Below are 15,536 nucleotides of genomic sequence, written 5' to 3'. Positions count from 1 at the left end.
TACTCTAGGCTAACACAACTTTATCTCAATAGGTGCAAGAGCTTCTCAATCAGCTTGAATCCCATAAACAAGAAGCCATGGAAGAAAAGGCTCACGATACATAATGAAAGTTTTCTTGTTAAGTAGAAGTTGCAAGGGGGAACGATGATACCCAAATCATGTCTTGTAATGGGTGGAGGAGATGTCAAGAGTGTGATGGAGTTCATGGAAGAAAAAGAGACTAGGAGACTAGTTTGCGGTTCCAATTAAAGGGTTATATTTTGGAACCAAAAGTAGAGTGGAGGAGGAGAACCTTTTACTCAATGTTGAATGTGCTATAAGTTTTTACTTTCTTGAGTTTCAATGATGATTCATGTCAGAAATAAACCGCCCTTTATTGTAATTTCCACAGCTTAAATTAGAAAAATCGGTTATAATTTTGCCATAGTCTTGAATTTAAAGATTCAAAATTTTGAAATGTCAGAGAAAAACTGTCCTTTCGTGTAATTTTCACGGCTTAAATTAAGAAAAACTGGTTGTAATTTTCCCTAGCCTTAAATTTAAAGATTCAAAATTTTGAAGTTCTAGTGACAAATCCGATTAATCTATTCAAATTTTTCAATAAAAACTGTTTGGGCTTGAAGGTCATCCTTTTTTTCGCTGGTTAGGAAAAGAAGTTTATTTCTGACACTGGATTGTAAGGTTGATTATACCATTTCAATCATACACCAGAGTGATTAAGCCAAAAAGTGATTGGGTGGAGCTGTATGGAGGAGCACGTGGCGAGCTGAGACTGCTTGTTATGGACAAGGCAAAGATCCAAGGGCGAGTAGGAGCTGAGATGGAAGATCGGACAGGAGAATGTAGAAAGAGACGACAGCCGTCCGATGCGTGATCGGACGAAGGAGAAATCCGTTGTGGATGGCGTTGGTTGGCGCTAAAGGCTTGGACAGAAAAACTTCATCACTGTCGTCAAGGACTGGCTATGAGAAGAAGAAGCAAGGCCCTCCGTGGCTATGGAGGGCAAAAAGAGCGATGAGGACCCAACACCCCTGGAGTCCTCCTCTTGGCGTGCTGTGCAGAACCCACCTCCCATTTCAGCTCCCTTTACTGCCCACCTGCTCCATCGCCCCTTTCTCCCTCGCGTTTTGGACCCCCACGACCCCCTTTGTCCTCTCCTGGCCTTCCCTTTGGACCCCGTCTCTTTGTCCACCCATCATCCGCTTGGGACCCTCTCCCTTCGCAAGGAACTGGGCGAGAATACCCAGCTCCTCAAGCTTCAAATTCAGCAGAGAATCAATTGTGGGCACCTGCAACAAGGGCAGCAGCAACATCAGCCCACTCATGGACAGGAGGACCAGAGTAGGACTGATTCTAAGCAGCAAAAAGCAGGCAAACCAATAGGCGGGAAACTTGCCCAATCTGGAATTCAATTGTACGGCCAGCAAGAGATCCCTGCTGGCCGTACAGGTGGTGAAGAGCCTGCTTCTGGCTGTGAAGATGGCCGTACATATGAGAAACCCATTGCTTCTATCGACGACGACGACGAGATGAGCAGTGGAGCCACAGTGAGCGAGAGTGAAAACAAGAATGGTACCAGGACTAGTGGGAAACACACGGAAAATCATCTCTTAATTCAAGAAGAAGAAGAAGAAGAAGAAGAAGAAGAAGAAGGAGAAGTATCCCCTCTCAAGGCATTATCCCACATAGCTCACATTAAACGGAAGCAGGATTGCATGGATGCTCATTCAGAAGCGATGCAAGCACCACACATTGATGCTGCCAACGAACCTGCCGGCGCAGACGCTGTACAACCACCTTCGAAAAAGAAGAAATTCAAACAAGTTCAGTTTCAGCTGGACCCCCTAGGTAAGCTTACTAATCATGCAACTAACCCGTCTTGTTGTCAGCTTTTCTATGCATAAATGCTGGGACGAAGCTCAATTTCAGCTAAAAGCTTGCAAGGGACTGTATTGTTCTCTTATAGTCTCTGAGACTAACCTTTCCTATTTCCATTGGTTGCGTGTATTTACATGTGCATATCTTTATCTTGACAGTATATCAAAAGTTAATGAGGTTACTTATCGAGCAACACGAAGGCAGCTTCCAGAGGTTTGTAATGGCCACACTCAATGGCTTAGACAAGCCCGAGAAGGGAGCGGAGATCATACGGAAACCAGCCTTTTCAAAGTGGAAAAGAACCAGGTACTGCTTTTGTATAGCACTAGTGAAGGCATCATCATTGAATCAAGAGCATGCACTTACAAGAGATTACTGATAAAGCTAATAGAAGAATCTCATATTTTGAAGGTTTGATCAGCTCAAGGGCAATGAAACTCAAGAGCTGGCTCTAGCTTTTAGATCCCTTGCTGAGTCTATCCCAGGTGTGGAAGTAACACTGGACTTGATGAACACCCCTTGGCAGGAGCTTAAGATGTGTCAAATTCAGAAGGTGGAGCAGAGAGTTTACTTCCTCATTGGGCATGGCACTTATTTTGAAAGAATTGGGCATCATCATTAAGATACAAAAATTTGTCACCTGACTCTAAACTAAGCTAATCGTTTACACAGATGCTAGAGGAAACCAAGAGGATGCTTCATGTGAATGAGAAAGTCCATGACTGTCCTCATGCCGATTGTGGCCGTAGATTCTCCACGCCAGGAAATCTGAGGGACCATCTCAATGAACACAGGTGAAATGAGGATGCATGAGGACAAATTCTTCCATGCTGCATGCAAAAGATTGTGTCAACATTGGTTAGTCATGCAATGTGAATATCTTATTCTCTGAAAATGACAGTGGAGAGCAGCCATACAGTTGCAGCTTTGATGATTGTCCGCACAGGTTTAGAAGCAAACAGCTTCTTTGTAGGCATATGAAGAAACATGAACGGGCTCATAGGTGCACTTTCGAGGGTTGTAACAAAAGGTTTGCCTTCAAAGAGCGCCTGGTGAGTTTCTTTGTGTACACTACTGTATATCACTTTTCTATGTGCTGTGCGCGCGCGCACACATATGCACACATGCACACACACACACACGTGCGTGTGTACACTACTGTATATCACTTTTCTATGTGCTGTGCGCGCACACACATATGCACACATGCACACACAGACACACATGTGCGTGTGAAACGCAAAACACATCATATATGATAGGGTCATGTTTCCATCTCCTAATGAGGCTGAGGGCAACACAAACTCCTACGCTTGTATCAGATTGTACACCAGAAGATCCATAGCGACGAGCGGCCTCTGTCATGCCCTTGGGAAGGGTGTGGGAAGACTTTCAAGTGGGCAAATTCATTGCATGGACACATGCGGACACATACTGGAGAGAAGCCTTTTCAGTGCACGTGAGAAACCCCAAGGCTCTCTATGATCCAATTGGCTTAATGAAGCATGAGGACTTTTATAAAACTCATGTATGTGATATAATAGTAGTGCATTTCCTCTTTTGCAGGTTTGCAGGCTGTGGGCGTCTCTTTGGGTACAAAGTGGATTTGACCCGCCACCGAAGAACCCATTTCGGCCAGCCTGCTAGATCGAGCCACTGAAATGGATGTGTTCACACACCATTTGGTTCTCTTCTGTGTACAGTGATGCCTCGCTGGCTGCATTTCGGAAGTGAAAAAGCAGCTGTGGGAGCTGTGTACTGTGTATCCCATTAATGATATGTACACAATTTGTTCATTAAGGATGAAATTTAACCGCTTTTCTCCTCCTCCTTCAGAAGGGCATTTTCCAAAATTATGCATGACCTCAGATTTTAGTTTGATTTGCAATTTGAAACACCAAAACCTTTACGCTTTAGAAACTCAAGGTTTCAAAATTGTTAGATATTGTATTTCTTGTTCTTTTTTCTATGGCGTAGAACAAAAACTTTTTAAAATTTTTAAAATCCAGGGAAAAAAAACTTGTAGCTGTAGAGATTTAAGGTTTTCTTAAATATCGTTTGTAAGCACTGCAACCTAGCCTTATGCACTCATTAAGATTATGCCACTTGGAATAAGCAAATCTATAAGAAAGTAATCTAGACTGTTGCCCATGATGAAGCTTCCCACACCTGTAACCTTGGATGCTTTTTGGTAGGTCAATTCGTGCCCATATATATGGTTTGGGAATATCACTATATGAGTATATTTAAAACCAATATAACATATACATACTCTTCTTATACACAACTATCAATGCACTATCTTGAGTTCAACAATTGAAACTATTAGACCTAGCTATGCACGATATCCGATCATTACAATAGCACAACTAGTCCCATTAAAAACAGAGATTACTTGCCAAATAAATAAAGATTGTTCCCTGCTAAGTGATATCCTAGTTGAACCCATGCAGTTATTATAGATTCAGTGGTGTTCCCCTTTGGTGTGTAGTCCTCAACCAGACCACCTTTTATTCAAACCTTTACAACTGATCCCCCCTGTAGGATATTAAAGTCTAAGAGTCTTTGGGCTTGCCTTACACATAACAGAGTTGTCCAATTTATCCTATTTAATGTGGCCATCAAACCTCGTCCACTTGTGATGATTGAAAGTCTTCTTTGATTTTTGAAAACATGAGAAAATAGGCTTAGCCCCTTTGTATGTGCCAAAGTTCCCCCCAGACCTCATGTAAGTCTCTCGGCCTTTCATTACAACCTTTGTAACAACTCAACAACCCTAGCATTCATAAACCATTAATACTGAATAAAGCAACACAATTAGCCTTGCTCACTCACTTAACTTGCTCAAAATCCCCCCCTTGGTATACCCAAGACTGGCATTTCTTGAGGTTTGAATTTTGCGTAGCCTTGAATATCTAATCATGACCCAAGTGTGTTGACCACTTCGTTAGTTAACATGGTTTTCCTTGCCCGACGTACTGTAAGGTGCTTTGCTATCTTACTCACACAAACGGGCACTAAATCTTTGTAAGACGACATTGGAACATAAAAAGCGGCCTTACCTTGCGCTTAATGTCAAATAAGAAAAGTCAACAGACTTAATGTCAAATAAGAAAAGTCAGCAGACTTAATGTACATAGTTGCTTAAGGATAGTAATAGAGGCTGGTCCATTTAAGTTTGGTTGGCCTAGTGTGAAAACTAGTCATTGATATATAAGTCATTTTTTTGATTAGGAGTAGAATCCACTTCGAAAACATGAGCATTAAACTCCATTAGGTTGAATTAGAGTGAAGTTGTTAATTTTAGTTCATGCATTTCATAATTTTTCATAGTTTGTTCATGCATCATGGAATTGGTAGAGTAGAAGTATGCTAAATCATCTAAAAATAATAACAAAAACAATCACAACCCTGAATTATAATTAGGCTAAACATATCCCATCAAGTGCAAAAATCACAAAAACCACCAAAAACTAGGCTAAACTAGCTCTCGAGTAGGGGACTTAAGCCCACAGTGAACCTGGACATGTGAAATGTGAGCTGTGAGCCAGGAGACATGAGCCATGATTCCGGACATGGAGCTGTGAGCCTAGACATGTGAACTTGCAAACTTGAGCCTACAAACTTGAGTCTAGAGGTAGGTATACCCAATATAGTATGAACTAATTATTATAGCCATAAAGACCCTATGGACATACTTATCCATGTCCTTAGAAGATATTCTTGACATACAATCTGTACCAGTTACAAATTCCAAGAAAAATTCTTTTCCTTCGCAATTGGGGAATAAAGTACACTTATTACCCAATAAGTAAGTGCACACCAACCCAACTCCGCTCCCTAGAAGGTAGCACGAGTTCAAACCTGGCACCTATATAAATAAGTGTATACCCGGTCTCTTTTTTTGAGTGAGTTGTGAGCCCCCCCTCGCCCCCCGCCCCCCCGCGGGACCACCATCGCCATTGCCCCCCTCTCCCGTGCATGCCATCGCCCCCCTCCCCTGCTTGCCATTGCCCCTCTCCCCTGTTCATTGTCGCTCCTCTTCCCCTACTCACCATAGCCCCCTCCTCCCCGTACTTGCCATCGTCCCCTCCCCCCTCCGTTTCGCCTTCACCCCCTCCTCCCCTGCTACCCTACGCCTTGCACCTTCCCCCTTGCGCCTAGCTTGTCTCCGCCCATGTTCTCCCCTGCCCGCTCAGCTATCTCCACCCCCTCCCATCGTTGCCCTATTTTTGTTTTTTTTCCCTGCCAGCAGAAAGCAGCCACCCCCTCACCTCCCCTCTGCCTACGCTCAGCTCGCCTCCCTCCCTCACTTCTCGCTTGCGTCCCCAGCCCTCGTCTCCCTCCGCCTCTTGCCCTCGGCCATCCCCTTTTCCCCTCTCCCCTTTTTTCTCCACTGCCCACCCTCCTCTCCCTAGTTAGCTTGCTTTTCCTCCTCCTCGGCTCCCCGGCTCCCCTTCTCGTCATTTCTCTTCCGTGCTTCTTAAGGTAGGTTTTCAGTTCTCGAGCAGTTATTTCTTCCCGCAAGTTTCAGCCTCTTCTGGTCTTCAACCCCTAGGAGGACTCCATGGCAGCTGCTTCGTCATCCCCGACGACCGAGGCCGTCGGTCCTTGCCTATCCTTTTTAGAAGAGGACCTCCAACTCCTTGCTTTGGTAGTCACATCTTTAGAGGCCTCCACATTGGCATGCAAGATTGTTGGTAGCCACATGGATAGCTCACGGATCTTTTATAGGCTAGCCTCCTTGGTGCGCCTGTAAAGATTACTGATATTCATCCTTTGGCTACTACGGGTTGAGGTTTGACTCGCCACCATCAGCTGCATCGGATAGAGTCATGCAGCTGAGCCCCGTCACATTGCATATGGCCTAAGCCTTCTTTATGAGGTGGCAGCACAGCTTCGACCTAGCATCTAACGCTCTGGATGGTGTTTCACGATTTCTCGTGATAATTTGCTTCCCAGGCCTTGGGAATGAATACCTTCCTCTTCTCCTAGCGGTGATAGGTGGAGCTATCGAGAGAGTGATGGAATCCCCCTCCACTGCCGCTTCGGTTCTAGATCGGGTAGATTCCATCCCTTCACATCTACATAGCCTCTCCAGAGACAGTGTTGCACGCCCTATCTCTTCCTTGCCTTCGAGGAGCCCCTATTCTGTAGAGAGTTAAGTCCTCTGGCCTCCCAGGCCAATGCTTCATATGTAGGCACATGGGACATTTCGCTAGAGCTTGTCCTCATTGAGAATCTAGGAGACTGCCCCCAAGTGTGGTTCCCCCCCGATCAATGCTCAGATCCTCTTCAAGAGAGTGGGAGGGAAGTTGGCCCCTAGGTAGCAGAGCACTAAGATTTGGCCATGGCTGACACTAATGCGAGTGAGTGGCAGACAGTTAGCCCGTGATGGAGTTGCCAACTGCCAACTTCCAGAGCTGAGCAGTGCCATCGAGTGTGCCAGGCTAGCAGAGCTCAGGTTGATATGGTTTCGTCAGAGAATTATTTCGAGCATTTATTACTACAGTCACCCAACGACAATGGGGCCCCGAGTTACCTCTAGGAACCATCTCTGGCCCCCTCAGTTTAGAGGTCGTTACATCGCTGAGATTCCTCTCGAGGTTCCCAGATTCTAGTGAGGCCTATTGGCCGAGTCTTCGGCGGACCCCTCCTCGCATCCTTCCTCTGTGGAGGATTCCCCCCATCCGATTCCCTCTCCCTTCATGTAGCTTCCCCATCCCCCTTTGCCTCCACCCCCCTCCTCCCCCCCAACCTTCATCTCCCAACTCTCCCCGCCGCAACAACTCCCCCTACCCCATCTCGTTTTGGAGCCCACTCTTCCCCTCACTCTGCCTCTCTTGAGCATTCCCACCGCCCTTTGACCATGCCAAACTCAGAGTGGAGGCAGTTGACGAGTTCAGTCTACCACTTGAGTGTCATCACTTCTTGGAGCCAGTAGAGATGACTCGCTGCCTCCTTAGTGAGGGCTCTCCCACTTGAGTCGCTAGGTGGCCCCCCCTAGTAGATTACTGTTTCTTCCGATTTCTACTTGTCGAGAAGGAGCTGGCATTTTCAAGGAGACAATAGATCCCATTAGGATTTGCGTGGTTTTTCATCACTCTAGGCCCTCCTCCACGCCAAAGAGTGGCAAGATGATTTTCTCCTTCCCCTTGAGTGTAGCCCTGAGGATAGATTGGGACACAGAGTCGGTGTTTGCTACCATCCAGAGGTAGGAAGTTGAGCTCTCTCATCATCTACATGCTTACCCATATTTGGTCCTCAGCTCGGATGGAGCTAAGGACGCTCAGGCGACAGAGAGCAGGACGGGGTGGTGGTGTCCTTTAGATGGGAAGTGCTGCTCTTTGTGTTTCTTTATATCTTAGTATAGATACGTATATTGTGACAAGATGAGCTCAAATTATGCGTACTCCTAAGTGGCGTCACATGGAGGACATGATCCGTGCCCACTTGGCACGCCTTCGTCCTAGGACTGGCTGTGATTACTCCATATTTGGCCCTTAGCTCGGATGGAGCTGGGACGCTCAGGCCACAGAGAGCAGGACGGGGTGGTGGTGTCCTTTAGATGGGAAGTGCTGCTCTTTGTGTTCCTTTATATCTTAGTATAGATACGTATATTGTGACAAGATGAGCTCAAATTATGCGTACTCCTAAGTGGCGTCACATGGAGGACATGATCCGTGCCCACTTGGCACGGCTTTGTCCTAGGACTGGCTGTGATTACTCCCCCCATCAAAACCCATGCCCAAGACTCTTTGAGTGGAGAAGTCCATATTAGGGAATTTGGAAAAATCCATGCATTTTGGAAAAAATGAAATTGATATCTTTAAATTATTTTTGGTAATTTCATTAAATTTGAAAGAGAAAGTGTTGCTACTCAAGGTTGCTAATAACATATATGGGTTGTTTACAAACACTGTTTAAGCTACAATGTAGCCAAGAAAATATCTAATTTTTTTAAAAGAAAATTATAAAAAACAATCAAATTCTCCCGGGGCCTCCACCTTATAGACGTGTAGGTGTAGCACGTGCGTTCAAAAGGATGGGTTTTAATATAAATCTCACTTACAGTTTTAAAAAGAAAGTAGGGGTATTACAATTGTGCCTGGGAAAAATAAAATAAGGAGTGTTTTTATTCACAAAACTTTAGAAGTAGGGTACTATTCTAGTGGTATGACATAATTTTGTTGGGGTCTAGGTAGAGGGTTCAAATCTAGTAGTGTTTTTTGGCCCCACACTTTAAAGTTCTTTTTTTGCTCCACACTCTATTTAACGTTTTTTAAATTTGAAGTGAAGTGTTTTAAATTAGTTGCTGTAAAAGAGAGAAGCAATAAAGAAACATCTCACGTAATTATGCTCTCTCTTTACTACTCCCTCCTTCCTTTTGGACGCCGCTTCCCCCTTTCTCTATCTTTGTGCAGCTTAATAAAGCTGGCTAACTAAGCTTAATAAAGCTCCTTAGTTTAGGTTTTTACATTATTGGCCAAGGTTAATAATATAATGGCAGCGGGGCCTGTGGTTATTGGTGTTGATTAAGCGGAATATTTCTAAGGTGCGCATTGTCTGTGATCTATAGAGACATGCGCATACGCCGTTGCACAAAACACGCGGAGATGTGCAAGGTCAGGCGCACGCCGAAACCACAAGGTATAGGGAATTGCATCGACTGAGCGATGGTATACTCTGTTCTGAATATAGCAGGCTGTGGTACAGCTTCCTGCCAGAAATTTTTTGCTAGTTTTGCAACACTTAACATAGCACGAGCGGAGTCAAGCAGAGTGCGGTTCTTACGCTCGGCGAGGCCATTTTGTTGGGGTGTTGATGGTACTGTACAGCGGTGGACTATTCTGTGTTTTGCTAGGTAATGTTGAAACGATTGATTCTTGTATTCTGATCCATTATCAGATTGGAGAGCTTTTATCTTTTTGTCTAACTGCTTTTCTACTAAATTGTGATATGTTGTGAACGCATGTAAGATTGTGTCTTGCTGTTTATTTTTTAGAAATGAGACGATTGTGAATCTTGTAAAGTCGTCAATGAAAGTGATAAAATATTTATGATTTGTGAGTGATCGCTGAATGGGACCACAAAGATCTGTATGTATTAATTGTAGTGGAGCTGTAGACCTCTCATCGCGAAGCGGGAACTTATGTTGGGCTGATTTGCCAAAGACACAACCCTCACATAGGGATAGTGAGGATTTGGCTGACAATGTGAAGTTTTTGGCTAATCTTCGCCGGTTCATATGTTGCATAGTTGCAATGTTGAGATGTCCTAGCCGGTAATGCCATAACAGAGTATCATAGTGTAGATTTTCTGTGTGAATAGCAGCATTTGCTTCATGAACAACAGGAGTCCGACCAAGTAGGTAAAGTCCTCGAAATTTTGGACAGGTCACTATGTAAGTGCGACCATTAGGCAACTGATGCTTAATCAGACAGCAATCGTGTAGAAACTCAAATGCAGTACGAGGACTTGCTAGCCGATCAATCGACAGCAGGTTCTTGTAAAGATTCGGGACATAGTAAACTTCATCAACAGTAACTATATGTCCATCTGGTGATTCTATTTTTGCAGTGCCAATACCCTCAGCAGTTTGATGTGTTTTATTACCAAATTTAACAGTTATAGTATGATTGAGTGGATGGTAATTAAACAGCCAGCTTTTATGTGTGGTCATGTGTAAGGTTGCTCCTGTATCTAACACCCAAGTATTTGCAACATCAAAATCAGGAAGATGCGACGCCATGAAGACAAGATTGTTTCCGTCATCAGATGCTGGTGAAGAGTCATGACTATAATCATCATATGGCGACGAATATTGGGACCCGCTTTCAGAACCAGAGGCATAATTTGCCTGCTGCTGCTGAGAGCTCTTATTCTTGCCGTTATGCCAGCATTCTGAAGTATGATGACCATGTTTGTTACAGATCTTGCAGTATGGGCTTGTGAATGAAATGTCAGGGCGTGATTGACGAAATCGAGAATTGTTCTGATGTGGCCTCCTCGGTTTATGGAAAGATTTCGATGATGTATTTTTTTAACGGAAGTTCGAGGAGAACTTAGATGTAGGCCGGGCATACATAGCCATAGCTGTAGATGAAGCTGCTTGTGAAGATGAAGCAGATCTGATTGTATGTTCTTGTATAATGGAAGGGATTAGAATAGGTATGGAGAGATGAGCTGCGGTTCGGGTGGTTATAAAGGGCTGCCATGAAGACGGGAGGGCCGCAAGCAGCAACATAGCCTGCATGTTTTCAAGAAGATTCACACCCGAGAGTGTAGTCTCATCCAGTTGAAGTCGCCATGCCTCTAGGAATTTAGGAACATTCTGATCTTCAGTCATAACTTTATTCACTAGAGTTTTTAGGTTCATGACCTGAGTGGCAACATCTTTATGTTCATGGCTCTCTTTAAGACCAGTCCAAATTTGCCGTGCTGTGGTCAAGGTTCGCACGGTCTGCTTTCGCGTATCATCCATATGAAGTAAAAGCTCCAAACGAGCACTTAGATCTTTTGATTTCCAATCTGTAATGTCCTGCGTGTTTTGAACAGTCACAGGGTTGGCTTGGGCGGGGCATACAGAAGTGCCATCTACCCAAGGAAGGAGCTCAAGTTTCTCCATAACCATACTCATGGTCAACTTCCATGGTTGGTAGTTTTTATCATTCAATTTGTCGATCTTGTAAGACCGGCCTGAGGAATGTTCTTGGGCCATAGCAATTGCTGTTCCGGACCAGCAACTGTCAGCCTTGCACACAGAACGACTAAGTCGTCGTGGCCTGGGTCAAATTTTTGGGGCCTGTTTAGGCGCGTTGGAGAGAACGCAATGTGAATCTGCATGCCACAATGTTAGGGCGCAGGCTGCATGCACAGAAGATTGAGCGCAAGTGGAGAAGCCCTTCCTTAGGCTGATACCATGCAGAAAATAGGTGTACACACAACATACATTATGTTTTCAATACACAGACTCACAGTTCACCATAGCTCTGACAGGCGAGATGTCGATGCGTCAACCATTGTGTTTATTATTGGGGCGCAACCCTATTTGAGGGTTCGCCTAGTAAATGTCGTTTCATTATTTACATTGTTGTAATTTATTAAAATAACTTTAAACTAAAGCTATCTATGAATTATTTATTTCCACACGCTGATGTGTCGTAGAAGCTTTTCTAAGGTGCGCTGATGTGTAGCGCAAAGCTGTGATCGCCTATTGTCCCCATCGGAAGCAGAATTTGGCTCCTGTCACCATTAGTCTAGCTCCCCATCTGCTGCCCATCGGCCATCACGGCCGGAAAAGGCTCCTGGCTCCTGGCTCCCGCTAGACTCAGTTTTAGCTTCAAAATCAGGTGTCCAGGAGGTATTGCTAGTTGCAGGCCTGCTTTTCGATGTGGGTTCGATCCTTGGCATGTTGCTTATGGGTCGCCCGGGTGTTGTTGGGTTGCGGAATCGGCTTTTGCTAATCACGTAAGCTTTAACCCAAGCATTCAGCTTTTCAAGCTTAAGGATTATTAAGATAATTAACTGCATGGGTGTTAGCAATGGTGGGTTAACGTCTTTGATCTTATCACATAAAGCAGGTGTAATTAAAGTGTATTAACGTTTTCTTTTAAAACTAATTTTTATATGCAGTGAAAAGTTTCTTCCTAAATAGCTAGTTCTCTTGTTGTGCAGGGCAAATATTCTCTAATTATTGCTTCTTATTTGCAATATTTACGGCTACAAGCAAAGAAGAAGTTTATTATCTACAAATTTTACAACTCAAAGAGAAGGTGAGTTTTCTTAGAGAGAGAGATGAGAGAATAGATGGTGTGTGTGTATATGTGTGTTTCTTGAGAGCTTCTTGCAGCTTTCATGGCTATGGGGCACCCCAATGCGTATATTTTGCATGCTTGAGCCTGGATTTGCTGTAATTTCGTGTGCTTGGAAGGCTATAGTCACAGAGTATGTTGCAGCTGCTGAGGCTTGCAAGGAGGCCTTATGGCTTGCTCGGCTTGTGGCAGATTTGGGATTCCCTGGTGATGTTCCGTTCTTGCATTGTGACAGTCAGAGTGCCATCCAGCTGGCACGAAATCCTGTTTTCCATGCAAAGACAAAGCATATTGATGTGAAGTACCACTTTATCCGTGAGGTGATTGATAACAAGTTGCTTCAGCTTGTCAAGATTCACACGGATGATAATCCTGCAGATCTTCTGACGAAGAGTTTACATGCCGAACGGTTTGCACACTGCAGATCACTCATGGGTGTTGGATGAGGCCATTTACAGATTTGTGTTGGTCTTGTATATCATTGTATACTTGCTTTTTTTTTCTCTCTCCTACAGGCATATTGCCTTTAAGTGGGAGGTTGTTGGGGTGTAAAGGCCCTATGTAACATTTGTAGTTTGTATACAATGTGAAACCGGTTCGTTGAACCGGTTCCACCCTAACTCTAACACATGAATAAAACTCATGGGTTGTGGTGTGCCCATTATCCATTCTTCACACCCACACATTGTTGACTCTCGTCTCCTACTCTCCCGTCAACTCTCCACTCCCGACATCAGTATTCAATTCTTTGTTTCAATAAACTTGCATTCTTACTTTCTAGGAAGACCTTGATAATCTCACTAAGTCTGCATGCTGGCCTTCTTTCAAGGCATTTAGAAAGGACATGTTCTTAAGGATCTCCCTTGTTTTCTCTTGGAATGCACAAATTCAAAGATAAGGTCAAGGTGAGAATGTGTACAACATGATGGCATCCTTCTAGATGTAGTAGTATATGCAAGTTGACAAAGGCTTATCGATTATTCTTGTGATCACCTTTTTCAATAATTGTAAGGGGCGTTATATCTTTAAATTTAAATTTACTAGAGGGGGGAAAAAATTCTATGAGCTGGAAATTTTAAAAGTACAGGAGGGTTATAATAATATATTGCAAAAGTAATAGGAGGTATGCATAAAATAAGGGAAATCAGGCTACAGAGGGGTTTTAAAATATGCCTTTGAACGCACGTGATACAAACTTTTTTGGAAGGTGGAGGCCCCGGGCAAATTCTAAATAGTAGGAAACTAACATGTACTAACTCATAAACAAAAGGTGACCAACATAGATCCAACTAGTACTATAATGATCTAAACTCGCTGGCCTTCATCACAGTCGGACGTTGCCAAACTCTCCTTTGCCTTTGCACACACATTTGCTGGAATCTTAATCTTTTGTGGCACTTTTTGCCCCTTAGTGACCAACGCAAAAACTATTGTGTTTGATAATTCCCAACGCATACGATCCTTCTTATTACACATCCAGAATTCGTTCCAACAATCTCTATAAACCTTAACATCACTAACATTTCTCTTTTTGCATACTGGTGCCCAATATTATATTAAAGTCCTCTTGTAGTTTTCAGATGTTCTGTTGGCATCTATGTTACTCGGTGCTACACCTAACCATATAGGATATATTGGTTCTGATGGTCGAAAAAGAACAAAGTATCCCTTTCTAACATTAACCATGGGCTAAAAAGCTTGCTTCGGCCTTTTACTTTGTGGTCCACAATAGTGATTGTCAGGACTATGGTCCTACGGAAGTCGAGCCCTAGCATTAATAATACTCTCGAGACTCCGAAAGCTATTAACTTATGCTAGGGCTCGACTTTCGTAGGACTTAAGAGCCGTGCTAACTTCAATGTGTACACACATCGACCAAACCCTAACGCCCATTAACCCCTGAACCCCGCTAGCATTAATAATACTCTCGAGACTCCGAAAGCTATTAACTTATGCTAGGGCTCGACTTCCGTAGGACCATAGTCCTGACAGTGATCATCAAGTTCCTCCAATCCTAAGAATTCCTCACATCAATATCAATAGTTATGTCATCCACATGTGTGCCTAGAGTTCTTGGCCAAAAGTTTTGATAGAAGCTACTATCATGGACACTTGGTTTCTCTAGTGCCTGAACCATGGCCTCCCAATACTCAATCCTGGGCTAATGTACAAGGTGAAATCTACATCAGATCCTTGAACATCAGCCCATCTTTTCCAATATCGTATGTAATCCTTAATTCCTTTTACCACCTCTAAGTGATCTTTAATGTACTCAAACATTGGAATGACACATGGAACCCCTGTCGGTAGTATTGTGTTACCATCACTATCCTTCTTCCATAATTCAATACCACCATCCTTTGGCAGCCATTCAATGGATTTAGGATGCACTTTATATTGCATGACTGGAACCTTTTCCTGCATGAAGAATCTAAATTGTAATGGTTTTGAGTGCCCCACTAGCACATCTTGTCCATTAGTCAAGTACCATCAATGTATCCCTTGAAGTCTGGGACATTTGACATCAAGAATGAGGTTGGAGCAGATACTTGGCTATCCTTGAATATTTTCATTAAATTTGGGAAGGTGAATGTTTGGCTAGTCCTTAGTTTCTCAGAAAACCTGCTAAACATTGCATCAATATTCTCATCTGTATGACCAACCATCAGAGATTCTAATAACTGGACCATCTTAAATACTCCTTTGGCAACCAACAATGATAGATAGGCAAACAAATACCAATTCTTGTTCTCTGATGCATAATTGTCCAATTGCAACATCAAATTCTCTAGCAACTTCTTGAATTCTGAACTAGGATTTTTGTTCAACACTTCTGTGTTGCTA

The 15,536-nt window shown here is 43.6% G+C and overlaps 1 protein-coding gene across 1 annotated transcript; it reads left to right on the top strand.

Annotated features, from left to right (window-relative positions):
* The first annotated feature begins 920 nt into the window (after positions 1-920).
* On the top strand, positions 921-3,695 carry LOC147617900 (uncharacterized). Its single transcript, XM_086776156.1, has 7 exons — positions 921-1,848; positions 2,037-2,184; positions 2,290-2,431; positions 2,551-2,672; positions 2,780-2,930; positions 3,201-3,337; positions 3,445-3,695. The coding sequence occupies exons 1-7, from the start codon at positions 996-998 to the stop codon at positions 3,536-3,538; spliced, it is 1,647 nt and encodes a 548-aa protein (XP_086632282.1). The 5' UTR covers positions 921-995; the 3' UTR covers positions 3,539-3,695.
* The last annotated feature ends 11,841 nt before the right edge of the window (positions 3,696-15,536 follow it).

Source organism: Cibotium barometz, chromosome 36, assembly GCF_041138505.1.
Source record: "Cibotium barometz isolate CiBa-2024 chromosome 36, ASM4113850v1, whole genome shotgun sequence".
NCBI lineage: Eukaryota > Viridiplantae > Streptophyta > Polypodiopsida > Cyatheales > Cibotiaceae > Cibotium > Cibotium barometz.
This window is presented reverse-complemented; position numbering and strand designations above follow the sequence as displayed.

Excerpts from the sequence above, each read along its gene's own strand:
- LOC147617900 (XM_086776156.1), top strand. The coding sequence starts at position 996 with ATGGAGGGCAAAAAGAGCGATGAGGACCCAACACCCCTGGAGTCCTCC. Across the intron at positions 2,432-2,550 it reads AGATGTGTCAAATTCAGAAG|ATGCTAGAGGAAACCAAGAG; the intron begins GTGGAGCAGAGA and ends TCGTTTACACAG. Across the intron at positions 3,338-3,444 it reads GAGAAGCCTTTTCAGTGCAC|GTTTGCAGGCTGTGGGCGTC; the intron begins GTGAGAAACCCC and ends CCTCTTTTGCAG.